This window comes from Lemur catta, chromosome 2 (assembly GCF_020740605.2).
Source record: "Lemur catta isolate mLemCat1 chromosome 2, mLemCat1.pri, whole genome shotgun sequence".
Lineage (NCBI taxonomy): Eukaryota > Metazoa > Chordata > Mammalia > Primates > Lemuridae > Lemur > Lemur catta.
This window is the reverse complement of record NC_059129.1, coordinates 129,476,425-129,494,665: the sequence shown is the minus strand read 5'-3', so window position 1 is coordinate 129,494,665 and position 18,241 is coordinate 129,476,425. Positions and strand designations below refer to the sequence as shown.

The 18,241-nt window shown below is 37.6% G+C and overlaps 1 protein-coding gene across 4 annotated transcripts in view; it reads right to left on the bottom strand.

The window, feature by feature from the left end:
- UTRN (utrophin) overlaps window positions 1-18,241 on the bottom strand; it is a 472,601-nt gene that overhangs the window by 7,909 nt on the left and 446,451 nt on the right. For all 4 annotated transcript variants that reach the window (XM_045544518.1, XM_045544519.1, XM_045544517.1 and 1 more), the window contains 5 exons: window positions 17,935-18,000; window positions 7,244-7,402; window positions 6,664-6,904; window positions 3,842-3,950; window positions 2,522-2,614 (listed from right to left, as the gene is read on the bottom strand). In XM_045544518.1, coding sequence (XP_045400474.1) covers window positions 2,522-2,614; window positions 3,842-3,950; window positions 6,664-6,904; window positions 7,244-7,402; window positions 17,935-18,000 — 668 coding nt within the window. The remainder of the gene's footprint in view (window positions 1-2,521; window positions 2,615-3,841; window positions 3,951-6,663; window positions 6,905-7,243; window positions 7,403-17,934; window positions 18,001-18,241) is intronic.

The following is an 18,241-nucleotide window of genomic DNA, read 5'->3' as shown; positions in this document are numbered from 1 at the left end:
CATGCTGGTTTCTATTCTGCATCAATTTTTAAAAGGTTTAGGCAGACTTTTAAAATATGTATCAATTTTAAAAATAAGTCTTTATTTTACAGAAAGCCATCCCTATCTTGGATATTTGTATATTATCAAAGCAAAATATGAATATAAATACCAAGAAGAACAAACTAAACCCAAAGTAACAGCAGAACTTTCACAAGCCAAAAATAATCATCTAGATGGCAAAGGATTCCACAATACACTATTCATCATTTCTTACATGGAATGTATTTGAATTCTTCAAAATAACACATGACTAGTAATGCTCATTCACAGAAAACTATAAATGTTATAAATATTTGTGAATGTGCAAAGTTAAGACTATGAGAACACGGACCCAGTTTCCCATTAAGGAATCTCAGGGCTCCATAAACCACCCTCTAAACACTGCAAATGACACAGGTGTAGAGGATACCAATGCAAGGGAGAGGTTTAACCTCTGTGCTGTGGGTCTCACTGAAGATACATACTCTTCTCAGGAACCAATATCTATGAATTGCTAGTAAGATTCCCAGCCAATACGAATTTTATACTTGCCTTTAAAGGAAGGCTACAACATGAAATGAACATGTTTACCTCTTAAGATTCATTTTTGCTTTATAATTATTTATTTTTAATTATATTCTGCTTTAAAACCCAACATGGATCACTCTTTTACAAAATCTAGGTATGATAATATACCTTGAGAAAGATTTAAGAGTAAGTGCTTCAAAATATGGAACTTGTAAAAATCACAAATGTTTAGAATAAATTTTTAATATGGAAATTATACATTTTATAGTCATTACAAGGATTATATTTAAACATATTTCCCATCCTAGCTGTCACTGCCAACTCACTTTTAAACTGAAAATGTCCACCATGACATTTAAATAAAAACTTCTAAACAGGCTTTGATGTACAGAATTTGTTCTTAACTAATTATTAATGTATTCAGGTATAAGCTGAACTAAAGGGTAATTTCATTTAGAAATCAAGTTTTCAAACTCTGGTTTATAAAGACTATGAAGAAGTTTCATCTAGTCATTAAGTGACAAAACCTCTAAAAAAATTTCAAGCTTGAATTATAATTAACATAAAAGATATAATCTGTTCATCTATTATGGTGGTCACAGGGCAGAAAAAATACACAACAATCTAACAGCATGGGGGCATCCACTGACCCTCTTAAGCTTTTGCGGGACTCTACAAAGCCAAAAGTGCATACATGTGTGTGTTCTGACGTGCTGTAAATGTGATTCTACAAATTGTAGGAAGCAGACTATTAGAATTACACATGAAAACCTGGGAAATGACACACTCAAAAATGTAAATAGATACATTTATGTGCTTGTGGAAACTAATATACCCTGTAGGCAAATACTCCTGAAAATTCAGAGAGAAATATGTTTTAAACAGCTGTCTTTACATTCTGCTCAGAATGACATTTTAAAACTACAGTGTGGTATAAAATGAAAAATATTTTTTAATGCAGTCAATATATCTTACTTATGTACACTCTAGATAATTGATAGTATCTTTTTCCTCATTTAGGATGGTATTTTCTAAGGAGATGACAGAAAAGGGTAAAATAAGAGACTGTGCTTTATATAAAATATTAGCTTAGTGACTGCCTAGATTTAAAATCAGTGTCAGAGGAAATCACCCTAAAATTATAAATAATTTCTTCATATCCTTTAAAAGATTATTTAAAATATAACTGCAGCATTAAGTAATATGCATATATATGCAGGTAAGCGGTTTTTGTTAGAAACAGCAGAAGTGTTTTAGGTAAGAGTTCAGTAGAAACTGCAAGGTGGTAAGATGCTGAAAAAAAACCATTTGGAAAAATGAATAAATAAGAATGATTATATAATTTCCTTTGGGATTTGGACTATTTTTATTTGGTTATTTTCTTGCTCATATGGAAAATTTATAGGATCATAATCTGTGATGCTTTAAATTGTTTGGCCTTTATACAATGAGTATTTTATTGTATGAGAAAAGAAACCAGCAGGAAAAAAAAAAGGAAAATCTGAAAATAATCTCTTTCTGCACTAGAATCTGATGCCGTCAGAGAATAATGTCTAAAGAAAAGAGAGGGAATTACATTAGAAAGGCTATTTCCATGCTTGCTTGGCACGCTGCTCAAAGCTCTTCTTTGAAGTGAGACACATTTCTTATGATAGCTTGCATTGAAGAAGATAATTTCTTCTTAAAATCAGACTTATTTTTATTTATCTTCATTTTATCACTCATAAGGCATATTGAAAAATCTCCCAGAGCAGGATCTCATTGTCACTGCACCCCGGCAATGTGATGGTATCTAGGCTGAGCCTCATTTGCTTTCTCAACATATGTAACGTTTGCCTTATTCTCAAATAATATTCAATCCTGCTTCTAATGCCGGATTTTGTTATCTTAGCAAATAAGATAAAGGGCCGCATGCAGAAAAAGGGAAAGGGGAGGAAAGGGCGCAGTGGTGGCGTTAGGATCTCATACTCACGGCTGCAGGATGGAAACGTGCTGTTGATCTGCTCCATGACCTCCGTGAGGTCCGTGCTGGTGTCGTGCGGCGGGGCCAGCAGGTCCTCTCCCGCTGTGACAGCACATGAAAAGAACGGCAAACTTTCTAAAATTAATGTCTAGCCTTCCATCAAAACCCCAAATCAGGAGAAAACACTACTAGCAGCCACCAAATAGCAATGGGAAAAGAGTTCCCATTGAAAAGGACAATTTTAGGGAAAAATACCAAAACCAATTTTGTATTAATTTGTTGGTAATATAATTTTAGATAATTAAAATGTGCTAGATGTTTGTGTAGAAAGAACCCCATGCACCAGGGGAAAATACAACACTGAAAAATAAGCCATCTAGTCATATCATTTTAATTAGCAAGAAATCTATTATTTTGCATTGAGAGTATTTTTTCATACAAGAAAAATATTCCACTAATTTGCTTTTTTCTTCCTTCTTTCTTTTTGGAGGCTTCAGCATAGGCTAGCTTACCCTGCCACAAAAGGAAAGGTATCTGATAGGATAGTTTTTACTTGGATTCTTTTATTCTATAATCAATTGTCAAATAACTCTCGTATTTAAAAAAATTTTAAAACAATGTTAATATTTAATTTTTTCTTCTGATTAATGTACCTAAAGATCCCACAAATAAATTCATTTAGTTAAAGTATGTGGTCCTCAGTAGAATTTTAGAACTTGAATTCACTGATAATAAAATATCATTCCTAGTAAATATCTAGTTTACTGAAACCTGCCTAGCATCAGTGACAGGTCCCCACTGTGAGTGGTGACAGGCTAGGTGGGGCCCCTGCCTCAGATGGAACGGGTGGGGCAATGTCTACATGGACTAGGATGGAGAAAAGTAGACAAATGAATTCCCAGACCTGGGCAAGGAAAACCATAATGCGTGGTATAATATTCTTTAGTACTATGTTCTGAATATGCACAAATGTGAAATTTTAGAGACAGAAAATGTACTAAAAAAATAAAAAAGAATAACCATTCTCAAAGCAAATAAACAATTAGTTTCCCACTTATCCCAAAAGGAAAGAGATTTTTTCATCTTTCACCAAAATTTAATCCACTACTACACATTATATAAACAAGCATATTATAGCTTACTATTCTAAAAATGTTTGCGTTTTTGATATTACTTAAATGGATTTGCACTTATTTGAGACCAAAGATAATACAAAACTCTTTATGCCCTAAGGCGCCAGTGTGTAGGAATGCTACTTAGCAGGAAAACGAAACAAATGGCCAAGCACAAAGCTGACTGGGTGGAGTGGCCTGTCTTGGGGACACAGACCTGCCTGGTGGAACTGCAGGCTGGGATCCGGATCCAGCGGGTAGCTCAGAGCAGAATGCTGTGGCAGGGCCCAGGGGGAGACGCCATTGATTCGGGAATCGGATTCAGGCTGGAATCACATTTAGAGGTAAAAGCAGAGAAAGGATTCAAATAACCATAAAGTAAAAGTAAAAGGTTTCCTTTCCATTTTCCCCTCCCTCACCCTGGATAATTAAATCTTACAGAGTTCTTTGCCTTCAGACATTTTCAAATACGTTTTAGTCTCAATGTGGTTGCAAAGGGCCCTGGTACTGCACCTGAGCACCAAGTGATCCTCCCTTTTCTGCTTGGGCACCTTGAAGAACTCACTTGGTTATGCTGCAAGATTGATTTATCGGTGTCATTTTCACCCCTCTATTTTTCTATTATTTTTATGTCAACCAAGTGAATTTGGAAACAGCTTTCATTCATCTTTAAAAAATTGGCACTGATCTTCTAATACAGAAAATTTATCCAATTTCAAAATCAACTCATGTTTAAAGGCAATATTGGAAAGCAGTTAAGAGCACAATTTTGGATTCAGATTGCTTGGATTCCATTTCCAACTCTGTCACTCAGAAGCTGTGTAATTCTGGGCAAAGACTCTTTATTTGTAAAATGCGGATGGTAATAGTAGTGCCTGTGTCATAGGGTTTTGTGAGGGGAGTGATGAATTACTATTTCTAAAATGATTAGAACAGTCTGTCACTTAGTAAATACTTTGTAAGTGCACTCTCACACAGATCTTTGATATGCTGACAAGTATATAATCAAATTAGAAAGTGTGATCCACTGTATAGGGAATACATAAGTTACAATTTTTTTCATGCAGATTTTTCCATTAAGTCTATATTGGTTGAAGCTGGTAGTTTTGCCAGTTTTCACTATCAGAGTTAAATTTTCCATCTACTTCTGGCACTCATCATGCTAAATCATTAAGAAGAGATACGAGCCCTACAATCTGGGAAATACAGAGCCATTTAGATACCTGCTATCTCTAAGAGCATTACTGTGCAGTTCTGAAGGCACATGAGCCATTAGGCAGTGCTGTCTAATGGGATGGAGGGAACAGGGGAAGGTAGGAGTGAGCAGAAGAGCCTTTCGTTCTCTTAAGAGCATCAACAAGCCATGGCAAATAAAGGTTTCAAGCACAGCTTCCTCTTGCAGTGATTCCATATATGCACTAAGTTGTTAACACTAATGCTTCATAACCTAAATAAGAGACTGCAAGAGAAAATCTGTCCCTTACACAGGCACCATTTGGACACTTTAAATTCACAGTAGGAACAATGTAATTTTCCAGTGTATGTGACTGGCATTGAGCTAAGCAGATTCAAACATTCTGGAGGGCCTCCAGAAAGCCAGCACTTGGGTCACTAAGGGAAATCTTATTTTCTAACGATACAGAACACGGAGGCCCCAAAGTAAGCCTTCCACAAAACAGTCTCACACAAATTCTGAAACAGTGAGAGACATAAAGAAAAATATATGGTCAAACCATATGGTCAAAATACATGGTCCAACCTATGGCCCACTGCGTAGGTGACACAGAAATTACACTGTTTTCAATTACTCTGATAAGTTAAAAAGACTGATAGCAACTGAGAAGTGATGGTTTTCCAAAATTTGAGAAAATCATTGGAGAGAAAGTTGTTTCTGGTTTAAGCCAATAAATCATTTCTGGAGAAAGGCATTCTTATCACACTGTCTAGAGGCCCCACATTGCACAGGCTAGAGAAAAAGGCAAAAGATGACACAAGAGTTGATGTCAGGGATTTTTCAAGAGAGAGGGGTTCCTGGCCCCTGTGCTGGGATTCTACACTCTGTGAACCTGCCGCAAAGGCTTCTACATCACTAGTTCTGTGACACGACTCCTATTCCTAACTGCTACGTGTGATCAATTACTTAATTCCCTACACTGTGTTTTGGCTTTTTTATCTGATAGTATTTTGTTATATATACTTGCTATATACGATACTATCTTGTTACAGTCCCTAACAAGACTACAGGCACCAGAAAGACAGAAACTGTCTTGATGCTTCTGTTATATCCCAAAGAATGGTTTTTTCCAAAATTGCAAGCTATTACCCATTGATGAGTTATAGAATCGATTTAGTAGATCCTGACAAGCATTAAGAAAGACAAACAGAGAGAAGAAAAATAAAAGGGAGGAAGAAAGTAAAGGAGGGAGGAAGAAGGGAAAAAGAATAGAAAATAAGAGTTGACAGTTCTCTATTAAGCAAGTATTATTCTGTATTCATCGTATATGTATGTATTCATCATAATGTAAATTGTATTTTTTATTGTCAAGAAAGTTTGCAAGCAACTGCCATAAAACATGGTACAGTGTTAGGGAATAACAGTAGCAAATTAATAACCATCTGTTAACTCAATATCTTGAAAGTAGAAAATAATTATTCCCGGAGTCAGTGTTCTTGGCTCACTGGAAGAAAGCTTTAGGATGCAGATTTCAGGTCACTTGCTGTCCCTTAATCTCCAAAAATGCTTCCCATGTGTATTTTAGGCAGATATATGTCTTTTCCCTCAACCTATTCAGAGCTGAGATAGATTTCGGTGTTAAAGCAGCATCGGAAATTCCACCATAAGCTGGGCGAACACATTTTTTGTGCCAGTGAGGATTTAATGCTTACATGTGAAAAGGAAATTTCTAAGCCAGTCTAAATTAACTATGGCAGTGAGAAATTGAAAGTGGACCTCTTTATCTCTACTGACACCTGGACCAAGCCCCAGGGCAGTGGACAGGTGGCGTGGGGAAGAGCAACACTGAATTCTGCACACCCTACCTGCTCCAGCAGCTGTCGAAGGCGGTGGAGCTGAGACTCCAGCTGTTTGTTGTGATCTTCTAAAATCTGCATCCTCGCCTCCAGCCGACCTTTGTGCTGCCGGAGGAGTTTTGCTTCTGCTATAAGTTCTGAGTCCTCGGACGTGTGGTGAGGAGATACAATCGAGTCTGGAGGTGAACCGACAGGAAGCCCCCTTCTCAGGTGCTGCTCCTTCAGCTGCTCATATTCCACCTGCAGATTTCTAATGCAGAAAAGGAAAACGGAATTACTAGCATGTATGCTGTCTTCTCCCCGGAATTGTCAGTGAGCTTCAAATTTAGCTCCTGCTATGTTCTCTTACATGTGTATTACCAGTAAGATGGGCATGCATGAATAAAACTGTAGCTTTAAGCAAGTAGATATCATCACAAACCCCCAAATGCTGCTGTATCTGCAGCCAGTATCCCAGTTTGTTAATGTCCTCTAAAACTTCCACTCCACTGTGATTTCTTGGACAGTAGTCGTGAAAATAGGGAGGGACCATGGTGAAATTCATATGAAAGAAAAGATGACAGGTTTTCTTCTCCCAGGCCTAGCACACCTTTGTTCCTCCTCCAGGTCAGCAATGATCCGCTCCAGTTCTCCACGTTCCTCCCTTTCCACCGACTTCAGGATCTGAGCTGGGCTCTGCGGCTGGCTCACCGGGGACTCCCCTCCGAGCGTCTGGCAGTACTGCTGGATGAGGGCGTGCTCGTCTTCCCTAGTGAGACAAAGAAAACAGACCCAGAGGCTCACATCTGCAAAGTGATGTTTCTGGACATAAAGGAAGTAGAAACACGATGACCACGCTGCTGGCTGGGCCAAGTTTGCCTTAGAGCTCAGTGTCTCCATGACTTCCCTTTTAAAACCATAGGAAGAAATTCATCTAACACTACATGTACATTGTATGCGAGCCAACATTTCAGGCTTTGCCTTACTTAGTCTCACAGCTCTATCTCACAAACCTCAGAAGAGATATTTTACTCAGCAGAGGAAATGAAAATAAGGCACAACACTTGAACAGTTAATATGAAAGATATTATAGGCAAAAATCCATCAGCAAATGTACAGAGAGTAGATTAAAAGACCATTGGGTAAGAATAAGCTGACTTCACTGTCTTTAGCATCTGGTTGAAAGCAATTTCAAAATGCTTTGTAATCGATAGTATGGGGTTTATAATCCTTATCTGCTTTTATTTAAATAAATCAGTACAAATTATAATTGTAGAGTTTATAAAATATCTACAGATATTTTACTTGATCTTATCAGCAGGTTGTTTTTAGGGTCGATCATTCTGCATTCGAACAAGAAACTACATTTATTCACTTGGGTTCTTCCACTTATCTAACTACTTGTTTAATGAACTAGTCATAGCAATAATGTGGTTGAATTAATGATTGACATACGTGCAAGTGTAATAAAGTAGACAAAGTTGATACATTTGTGGCAAAGAATTGCTTTCCAGCAGGCCCAGAATGCTTTTCTTCCTTTAGGAGAGAGATCCCTTCAGATACCCTCGTAAATGTACAAATGCCAGATCTCCTGGCTAATGCTAGCAGGAGAGTCCATGATGGTCTGTTTCTATGGATTTTGGTAAACAAGTCCTGGAATCTATGAATCTATAAGATGGGACATAAGAAAAACCTCATGTAAGTTATGTAACTATCAGAGTATAAAATGGAGCTAACTCATGACTGAAGCAGTCCCCACCTGTATAAGCGACATGGCTATAAATATCCCCTAGCGACCTCTTCTGTCACTCTAGGGTCATAGCGCGTGCTAACACAGCCAGAAAGGACCTGGCATGTGGTGCTGGCAAGTACTGGACCCCTCTCGACTTTCCTGGGGCCCCCAGGTTACTTGCGCCCTTGAGCTCATTAGTAACACGTGATCCTAGGCATGCGCTCTGGTTCTCGGGTCTGACTTCCCATCAGATAGATTCTGAAAACCCATCTTGGTGTTATTGCAGTTTACTCTGACAAAGAGGGGACTTGAAACTGTATCTGAAAGTGAGTGAATTCTTAGTAAAGGTTTGTCCTAAACATTGAGATCAGAGAGAGAGAGAGAGAGAGAGAGAGAGAGAGAGAGAGAGAGGGAGATGATGATGAAGCAAAATGAGAAACATGAGTGTTACAGTGTTCTGCTTGCCAATCAGCCAGAGCAGAGGGTCAGAGGAGGCACTTGTTGATTTATTTTGCTTCCTTTACCAATAAAACTAAGCTGCCTCCCTCTCTTTGTTTCCTTCTCTCTAGATATAGAAATGTCTATGTGTGTATGTTTATACATATATATATATATATTCAAATTGAGGTCATTCACTTTGGTTAAGATCACAATATAAACATAAGTACCTAACCTCACCTTCCTGCTTTTAAAATAAAATAAATTCTAAAAGGGGTTTGCGGTGGGACTCTTACAACGTGGTTAGAAACTGGAAATGAGAAACATGACTAGGATAAAGACTGAAATAATGAATGGCATCATCCTTTGTTTCCTTTCCTGAGACAATGCAGTATCACTGGGAAATAAATGAGGGAACCTCTAGCAGAATCCCATGCTGTTTCTAGGTTTAGAAGAGTGGGAAGAAGAGGACAGGGTGGGTATTGCAGCACTGCAGAGAGGAGCATTTGAAAGCAGACCCAAAAGCTCCTCAGTTGCCCATGTAGCTAAATCAAATAGAAATGTGACAGGGGATGTGAGGTATGTGTGTGTTGTGCATTTTCTTAAATGCCCAACGCCCTAACCTAGCTATATTATTCAGGGGCAGAAGCAGGCTGTGAGACTAATGGTGCAACACCCCTGGAACACCAATTAGTGAAGGATCATGAGACACTAAGTCAGTGATGCTTGGAGGCACCTCACCCAGTTCATGTGGGGAGAGAGGCAATAAAAGAGGATAAAAACTACAGAGCTAACATATGGTCAGGATAAATAGACAATAGCAACATAAGAGTACAGTAGAACATTTTGTAAATATTTCTCAGGATGAAAAAGATCTGTTTATAGAAACTAAAAAGACAGAGAATCTGAAAAATAATAACAAAAGAACATTCATACACATCCCAGGGAAATGTCTATACTTTAACATTAAAGAATCACAAGCAATTGGCCAGAAATCAAAATAAAACAGTAAATCATTTTTAGAAGAAGAAGAAGGTTTAGGCTCCTACTTTCCATAATATTAAATGTCCAAACACAATGGAATAATATCTAGAGTCCTAACCTAGCTATTCATATGACCAGACCAGTCATTCATTTATACAGGCAGAGCACTTTATCCATGTGCCAAAAGAAAGAAAGAATGAGCAAGAATAGTGCAAAATAGAATAAAAATAGATGGTAATCTCAGGTGTTACAATAAATAAGAGGTAAACTGATTCTCATACTGGTTAAAAAACTAATTATATCTATGAATAACACACATAAACGAAAATAATAAAGACTGAAAGTAAAGTAATATAAGGACAACAAGAATTCAAAGAAAACTTAGGTCTCTTATGAAACTTGTACAATATCACAAGGCATCATTATACTATTTATGCCCTTAGAACATGAAATGCCAGTGCCTGAGTCAAGGATTAAATGTAGTGCTCAATAAACCAACTAAATTTTTTGTTCTAAAGAGCTGAAATTATATTTGAGATGCATTTTGTTGTCAAAATTTACACAGATTCATTTCTCTGGATAAATTGATGGGGTTTAACAAATTATTATAATTATCATCACTACTATCATTATATTCTTTCATTAAGGTATCTGGAAAATAATTAAGGCAATTTTCACAAAAATAAAAATTTGAAAATCATTTACATATAATGTACAATTTTAGTCATAAGTGTTTTTCACACATCATTAGGTCTAAAAGTTAAATATAAAAATAGATACATTCTAGTTCTTAATTATATGTAATAAAAACCAAGAGCACACTCTTTAAATGCAGAGAGAGCATGAGTTACCAGATTAGGGTCATTAAACATCAATCGTGTGTCCTGTGCTAAAATAGAAAATGTTGCAAAAATATAGGTCTGTATGAACAAAACCATTAGATGGAATATAGTTGTACTATAATTAACTGACACATAGTAAATACTATCTGGATTACAAAATTAGTACATGTCAGATGACAAAAGAACTGTGATTCATTCAATGAACTTTTGAAAGTAGATAGGACATAAATAAAAATAACAAGAATTTCTTTCCTTTTAAGGATTATTCTGTTCCAGGCTTCAGATTTGCACATTGCAATGCCAGTGCAAACCATAGCCAGCCTCCCCATTCAATCCTTTCACATAAAATACTGTCACCCGGGGCAGACTACAGATGGAGTGAGACCACCTGATGGTAGCGGCTGAAGGAACTGTTGCCCTTGAGTTCCTCCTGAGATCCACCAGAACCATCATGGGTCCTGTCCCTTTCTGAAACATGGTTGCTCAATTCTTCCTTCAAAGATACTTTGTATCCTTACAATTAATTTCCTTTTAAATTTTCCAGAGTCAATTTTACAGAGAAGTAGGGAGTAATTGGAAGTTGGGTCTACACATGATAAGAAGCCATAAGATCGGTTCATATTCTAGCCCATGATACATGAAGGTGCAACAAATAATAAACTTGCTTCATGAAAGATGAAAGCTATGGGGATCAGGGAATTTCTTTCACAGATCAGTTTGAAGAAAAAGAGAAAGGCACGAACTGCAGGCAGAACGCCTGCTTCTGAAGACTCAAATGAGTAAAAGGGCCTTAGATAACTTAAAGAGAGAGAATTACAATTCAAATCTCAACGTTCTTACCTCAGAGCATAGGGCTTTCTTTTACTGCTGAATATTGTGTGACCGAGATCACCCAAAACCAAACTTAAGAGTTTGATTTTGATCCAGCAGATTGTTGAATTGTAAGGCCTTCTGAACTGAAAACCTAGTTAGGTCTTGAATGTGAAGCTGTGGCCTGGGTGGAGAACTGGCAGGACTGGGACAAGGACAGTGATGGCCTCCAGGAGGACTGGATGGACCTGCACATCCTCTCTCCCCCTTCTCCTCCCCACCACCTGGGGATCCCTCTGTCCTTCCCAAGTGGCAAAAGCAGCACAGCAGTATGGAAGGGGCACCCGTGCCTGGTGCCAGCACGCTTGGGTCTGAACCCCAGCTCCACCACTTACTGACTGTGAGACCCTGGGCAGGCTCCTAACCTCCCAGGGCCTCCATTTGCTCATCTGTAAAAAGGTACTAACAAAGTGAACAAGAGCATCCTCTAAAAGGGTTTCTATGAAGATTAAATAAACAAAGATGTGCAAAGTGCTCAGAACAGTGCCTGGCTCTTAGTATGCTCTATAGCAAGGAGGTGATGGCCGTTTCTTGATCATCACTATTATTATTCAAGAAAAACAAAACTTCAAAAGGTGCCTAGGGATAAACAAGAGAATTTAAGAAAGAAAAAAATTTCCAAAAGTATTGTGGAAATTGGCTAACATACCATTTTTTGCTTAAGGTGCTTTAAATTGGTTTTTAATCTTTCCCAACAACAAAAAAATTCTAATACCTTGACATTGGCTACCTCCAGATACAGACCTGAGAATGAAGCAGAAGGCTGTCTTGAGAAGCCACCGACCCCTCATTCAGAAGCTGAGAATACTGTTAGGTGGTCTGGAAAACTGTCATCTACTGTCTCCTGGGATTGTATCATGATCCTACCAATGCTGGAGCTTCAGGAAACTTCTAGGAAAAGGCCATGCATCAGATTATGTTGCACACTTCCTGCTGCTACTACTACTGTACCATAAGGTCTTGTAAGAAACAGATGTCTATCCTTGGGGCAGAGAAGAGGGAGGAGTGCAATTTCCCACAGTAATTTGTCTGGCAAACCCAAGGATTAGGAAGTAGATGTGTGCTCTCATATGTGGACTTTGAAGGCACTCAGACTTGGCAGTCTCACAAACACCTGGGCTTCTCTGCAGGACCCAAGTGCCAAAGGCCATCACCAACTGTCCTGCCGTAGGTCCAGGGCATTAAATAACCCAGCCTAGTACTTGTGGAAGGAAGGTATGAATTCTGGGTGAGAACTATAGGTAAAAAATGTTTTTTCCCCCCTAAGTGATAGAGATTCTCAGAGTAGAAAGAAGAAACTTTTTCAAACAGTCAGGAACTCAGGGATAAACATATTCACCCCAAAGGGCAGACTCCACTGTGATGAGTTCAATGTCCTGGATGCTTTAGGATATTTGTGTATTTCACAAACTTCAATAATCTTCCTGCCACTTTCCTAAATGCTGCCACATCCACATACCATTAATTATGAAATGTTCTTAATTGACTTTAAATTGAGATACCCCAATTTTATCTGTCTCATTAATTAAATTAAAAAGTGTCTGCACAGCTAAGGAAATAATCAACAGAGCAAATAGATAACCTACAGAATGGGAGAAAATACTCACAAGCTATACATCCAATAAGGGGGTAATAATCAGAATCGACAAAGAACTCAAGCAAATCAGTAAGAAAAAGTCAAACAACCCTATCAAGAGTGGGCAAAAGACCTAGACAGATTTTCTAAAGAAGATAGACAAATTGCCAATAAACATGAAAAAATGCTCAATATCACTAATCATCAGGGAAATGCAAATTAAAACTACAATGAGATATCACTTTACCCGTTAGAATGGTTTTTATTAAAAAGTCCAAAAACAACAGATGCTTGTGTGGATATAGAGAGAAAGGAATGCTTATACACTGTTGGTGGGACTGCAAATTAGTACCACCTCTATGGAAAACAGTATGGCGATTCCTCAAAGAACTAAAAGTAGACCTACCATTTGATCCAGCAATCCCACTACTGGGTATCTACCCAAAGGAAAAGAAGTTACTTCATCAAAAAGACACCTGCACTTGAATGTTTATAGCAGCATAATTCACAATTGCAAAAATGAGGAATCAACCCAAGTGCCCATCAATTCATGAGTGGATTAACAAAATGTGGTATATGTATACCACAGAGTACCTACTCAGCCATAAAAAAGGATAAATTAATGCCTTTTACAACAATTTGGGTGGAATTGGAGACCATCATTCTAACTGAAGTATCTAAAGAATGGAATAACAAACACCACGTGCACTCCCTATTAAATTGGAACTAACTGATGAGCACACATTTGCACAGAGGGAAGTAAAACTCAATGGAAATCAAGCAGGGGGAGGAGGGGAAGGGGAGGGGCAAAAATCTACCTAATGGGTACAATGAACACTATCTGGGTGATGGGCACACTTATAGCCATGACTCAAGCATTACAAAAGCGATCCTTGTAACCAAAAAACATTTGTACCCCCTGAATATTTTGAAATTAAAAAAAAAAATTATATAAGAAGGTAAAAAAAATCCACAAAACCATTGATTTGACTTGCTTCTTGTACACTTTTTGAATATACATTAAACTAAATACATAATTATTAAAATTTAAAAAAATTATCTATTATCCCATTGACCATTAGTTTGGAACAAAATCTGCCTTATGTAATAAAAAATATACTTTTTTGCAAATAGTTTGAAATATTCTCTCTCTTTGACTTTCTACACATTTTAAGTGAGTCAAATATCTATATATCTAACTGTATATATCTAACTGTATATAAATCTAACTGTATATATATATGTAACTGTAACCATATCTGGGGGTAAGGGAGGGACAAGCTGTCGCGGGCAGAGGGCATGAGACCAGCCCCACACTTTCTCCACCACTTAAGGAAGGTGCTTTTAGAGGCAACAGCATTCATGAGGGGGAAGGAGCCCCCAGGTGCAGGCTGCCACCAGTGGCACAGTGGCAAAGGGGGCAGGGACCCACAGCAAAGGCGGGAACCACCTCCGTGGTCATAGAGAGAGCTTGGGAATGAGCCATATGCAATCACACTCCTTCTTTCTAAGTATATTAAAGGGAGGTAACCTTAATGGAAAGGGGAAATTACCCTTGGCTAGACGAATGACATGTACCCCAAACCAGCTGAACAATAGATACCTCCTCCAGTAAGTTAAAAAATAGTTGGTTCACTTGGCTAAAAAGAAAAAGGAGCGAAAACAGATTGGCATGTTTATAAGGTGATTGCCAAGTCAGAAATGGACAGCAGTGAAAAACTGTAGAGAGCCTATCGTGATACTGAAGTATTTATCATAGTAATACTTACCTTGTCCAGTCAATAATACTGATTGAAACAGAAATGTTTAAATAAATGAATATTACACACTTAAGTCAAACCACTGAATTTAAGGTCCAGAGTAAGGCTTCAATGAGTCAGACTGCCTGTTAACATTCTCACTAGAATGGCAGAATCACCACATGTCCACAGGGAAAGAAGCCCGGTCTACTCAGTAATTCAGAATGTGAGAGAGCAAAGGACTTCTACTGTTAGCAAACTGCGATTTATTCACATATTCATTAAGAAAATGTTAATGCACCAGTAACTGGAAAATAATTTGTCTTTAGTGGTCTACACATCTGTATGCTATTAATTTAATTTCATTTTACATATAAAAGAGAATTTGCTACCTTGTCTTTTCTGGCACGATAAGGAAACCTGCATTCCTCCATTGTCAAAGCCAGTGCGGCAGCATCTGCAAATCTCTCTCTCTGACCTCTGCGTCCATCGTTACATCTCCTTCTCCTCTCTTACAAGGACCTTTGTGAGTAGTATGTTGGGGCCACCTAGATAATCCAGGATAATCTCTCCCCACTTCAAGATCCTTATCATAATCACATCAGCAAAGTCCCTTTTGCCATGCAAAGTAACATATTTGTAGGTTTCAGGGGTTAAGATGTGGACATCTTGGGGGGGGGGTGGCTGTTATGTCTGCCACAAATCCCCTCACCGTGTTCCCCCTGTAGGTCCATTTGTCTCTGTCCCTTCTAGCTTGTAAGATTCATGAACAAAGTATCTTCTTCACCGTAGACCTATTGCCATATTTGGTGTATGGCAGTGGTGTGCTCTTAAAGGCTTAACAGGTTCTCCAAAAGATAAAGAAAACTACCTTGATTTGTAGCATTTGCAATTTCTGTGCTTTACATTCTTTCATCATGGTCAGTTTCAAGCTAATGACTTCACTGAATGTGGAGTTGGGAAAAGATACAGAGCTGTACACCACTTGACAGATACAATAAATGTCTCTCTATATAATATAATATAATATAATATAATATATATTATATCTGTCTATGTCCCCAAGGACACAGATAATAGTAAAATGAAGTAAAATACTTATGGTATGATGAGTTTTGAGTATTACCTTTGTTTTTATTTTAATTTAATTTATTTAATTATAACTGTATGTTGAAAATTATTTTTAATAAAGGCTCTGTTTAATAACTTAAAAACTTTCTGAAAATTTAACAATCAGCTCTCACAACTGGCTCCACACCACTACAGGCAGATATAAAATAAATATTCGTTGGATGGGTGAATGACTTAATATATCTAATAATAGTATATTAAAATGTATTCAGCTGTTAATCATCTGATTATTTTCTCTTATCGAAACATTAGTGTGAAATTCAAAAATAAACAGTGTTTATTCTGATTTGAAGATAAGCTATACTAAATTTGAGCATTACCTTTACTCTGTTCATAGGGCATAACAAATACATTTTAAAGAAGTAAGATTTTGGTCTGAGTTATTATTTTTAATTTTCTTTTATTCTTTGGCTATTGTCAACCTTGGTGGAAATTATGTTGATTTAGAAGAGATGCAAGATATTTAACTACTGTACATGAAATGCATACTAGTAGGTTAAATATGAAAGAAACATTATGAACACACTACTATCTTGATTTGAGAACTGTTCCACACTCCTAGTATGTAAATGATAATGTACAAACCCCAACTGTATTGTCAAGTATTAAGATGCTAATCTTTGAAATTTGAAATTGAAAAACCTCCTGAGAACTTTTAATGATAAATAAAACAACTTTTAAAAAATACTAAAAGAAAATATTCTGGCCGGGCGCGGTGGCTCACGCCTGTAATCCTAGCTCTGGGAGGCCGAGGCGGGTGGATCGCTCGAGGTCAGGAGTTCGAGACCAGCCTGAGCAAGAGTGAGACCCCGTCTCTACTAAAAATAGAAAGAAATTATCTGGCCAACTAAAAATATATATACAAAAAAAATTAGCCGGGCATGGTGGCTCATGCCTGTAGTCCCAGCTACTCGGGAGGCTGAGGCAGTAGGATCGCTTAAGCCCAGGAGTCTGAGGTTGCTGTGAGCTAGGCTGATGCCACGGCACTCACTCTAGCCCGGGCAACAAAGTGAGACTCTGTCTCAAAAAAAAAAAAAAAAAAAAAAAAAAAAAAAAAAAAAGAAAATATTCTATATTAGAGTGCTTAAGGTATTTCAACTTGGTTTTCCTAACAGTCTTTTTTAGTGAAAAACATCTACCTACCACGCCCTCCAACTTTTCTGTCTACCGTACGGCTTCCCACCAGACCCAAACCACAATGGACCTGCGTAAGTCACATAAACTTGACACTTGTGAAGTCTTTTAGATATCATTCGGAATTTAAAATGTGAATTCCAAGGCAAAAATAAAAAATAAAAAAAGAAGAAGGAGAAGGAAAAGTTCCAAAAGTACGAGGACACACAAGAGTGGGATAATCAGAGATAAAATATTTGCCGAGAAAGTTGTACAACCAAGTTGAAAATACACAGATGGGGAAATCAAAGATAAAATATTTGGCTAGAAAGCTTTTAAAAAGGTATTCTGAAGTCAATGAGCCTTTTCTTAGCTGCTAATAAAAATAAAATATTGGCAGGGGAGTTAACATTTTTCTGTGAAGGGTGGTAGGGAGTGTGTGTCCCAGTATCTGTGGGTCAGAGTTGGTAAATGCTGATATTATGGAGAAAATGTTAGCTGGCAGAAGGGAGAGAATCTTGCAGAAAGGGCATGTAATTTTGTGGAATTACATTTGTTACATTAACAATAAATATGAGAAAAATGAAATGAACATACACACCTGTTATTCTAAATAAAATAATCGGATTTTCCTAAACTGGATTAGTTGACCAATGTAGGATTTTTCATTAATTTATATGAAACAAAGTAAGTAAATATATACAGTTTATTCTATCATGGCTCGAAAGCATAAAATCTATGTGGACACGTGGAACCACACTTAATCAATTTTAATTGGGATCAAAATGCAGAGCCACTGTCAATGAGGATTATTTCCAACAACCATAATGAAAGAACTAGCTTTCCCAGGCAGTGTTAATTTCATGATTTACTTACACACTTCCTGTGGTGGAGCTGCTGTCAGTGAGAAAAGACCCATTAGTCCTTTCCATCTGGGCCAGTCTGCAAAATGAAAATAAGGAAGTTAGGTAATGTGGCCACATAGGACATGGTCAACTGGAGGTATGTCCTCAGTCGTCCTTACATTGTCAAAATTCCGACAAAACAGAGAAAGGTCCAAATCTCTTAACAAGATTGTAAAATTAAAACATCTAATGTTGAGTTACATTTCTATCACCACTGCCTTAAAGCCTGTGGGCCTTCATCTTATGCTGCGTTGTTGAGTCTCCTAAATGATCTCCCA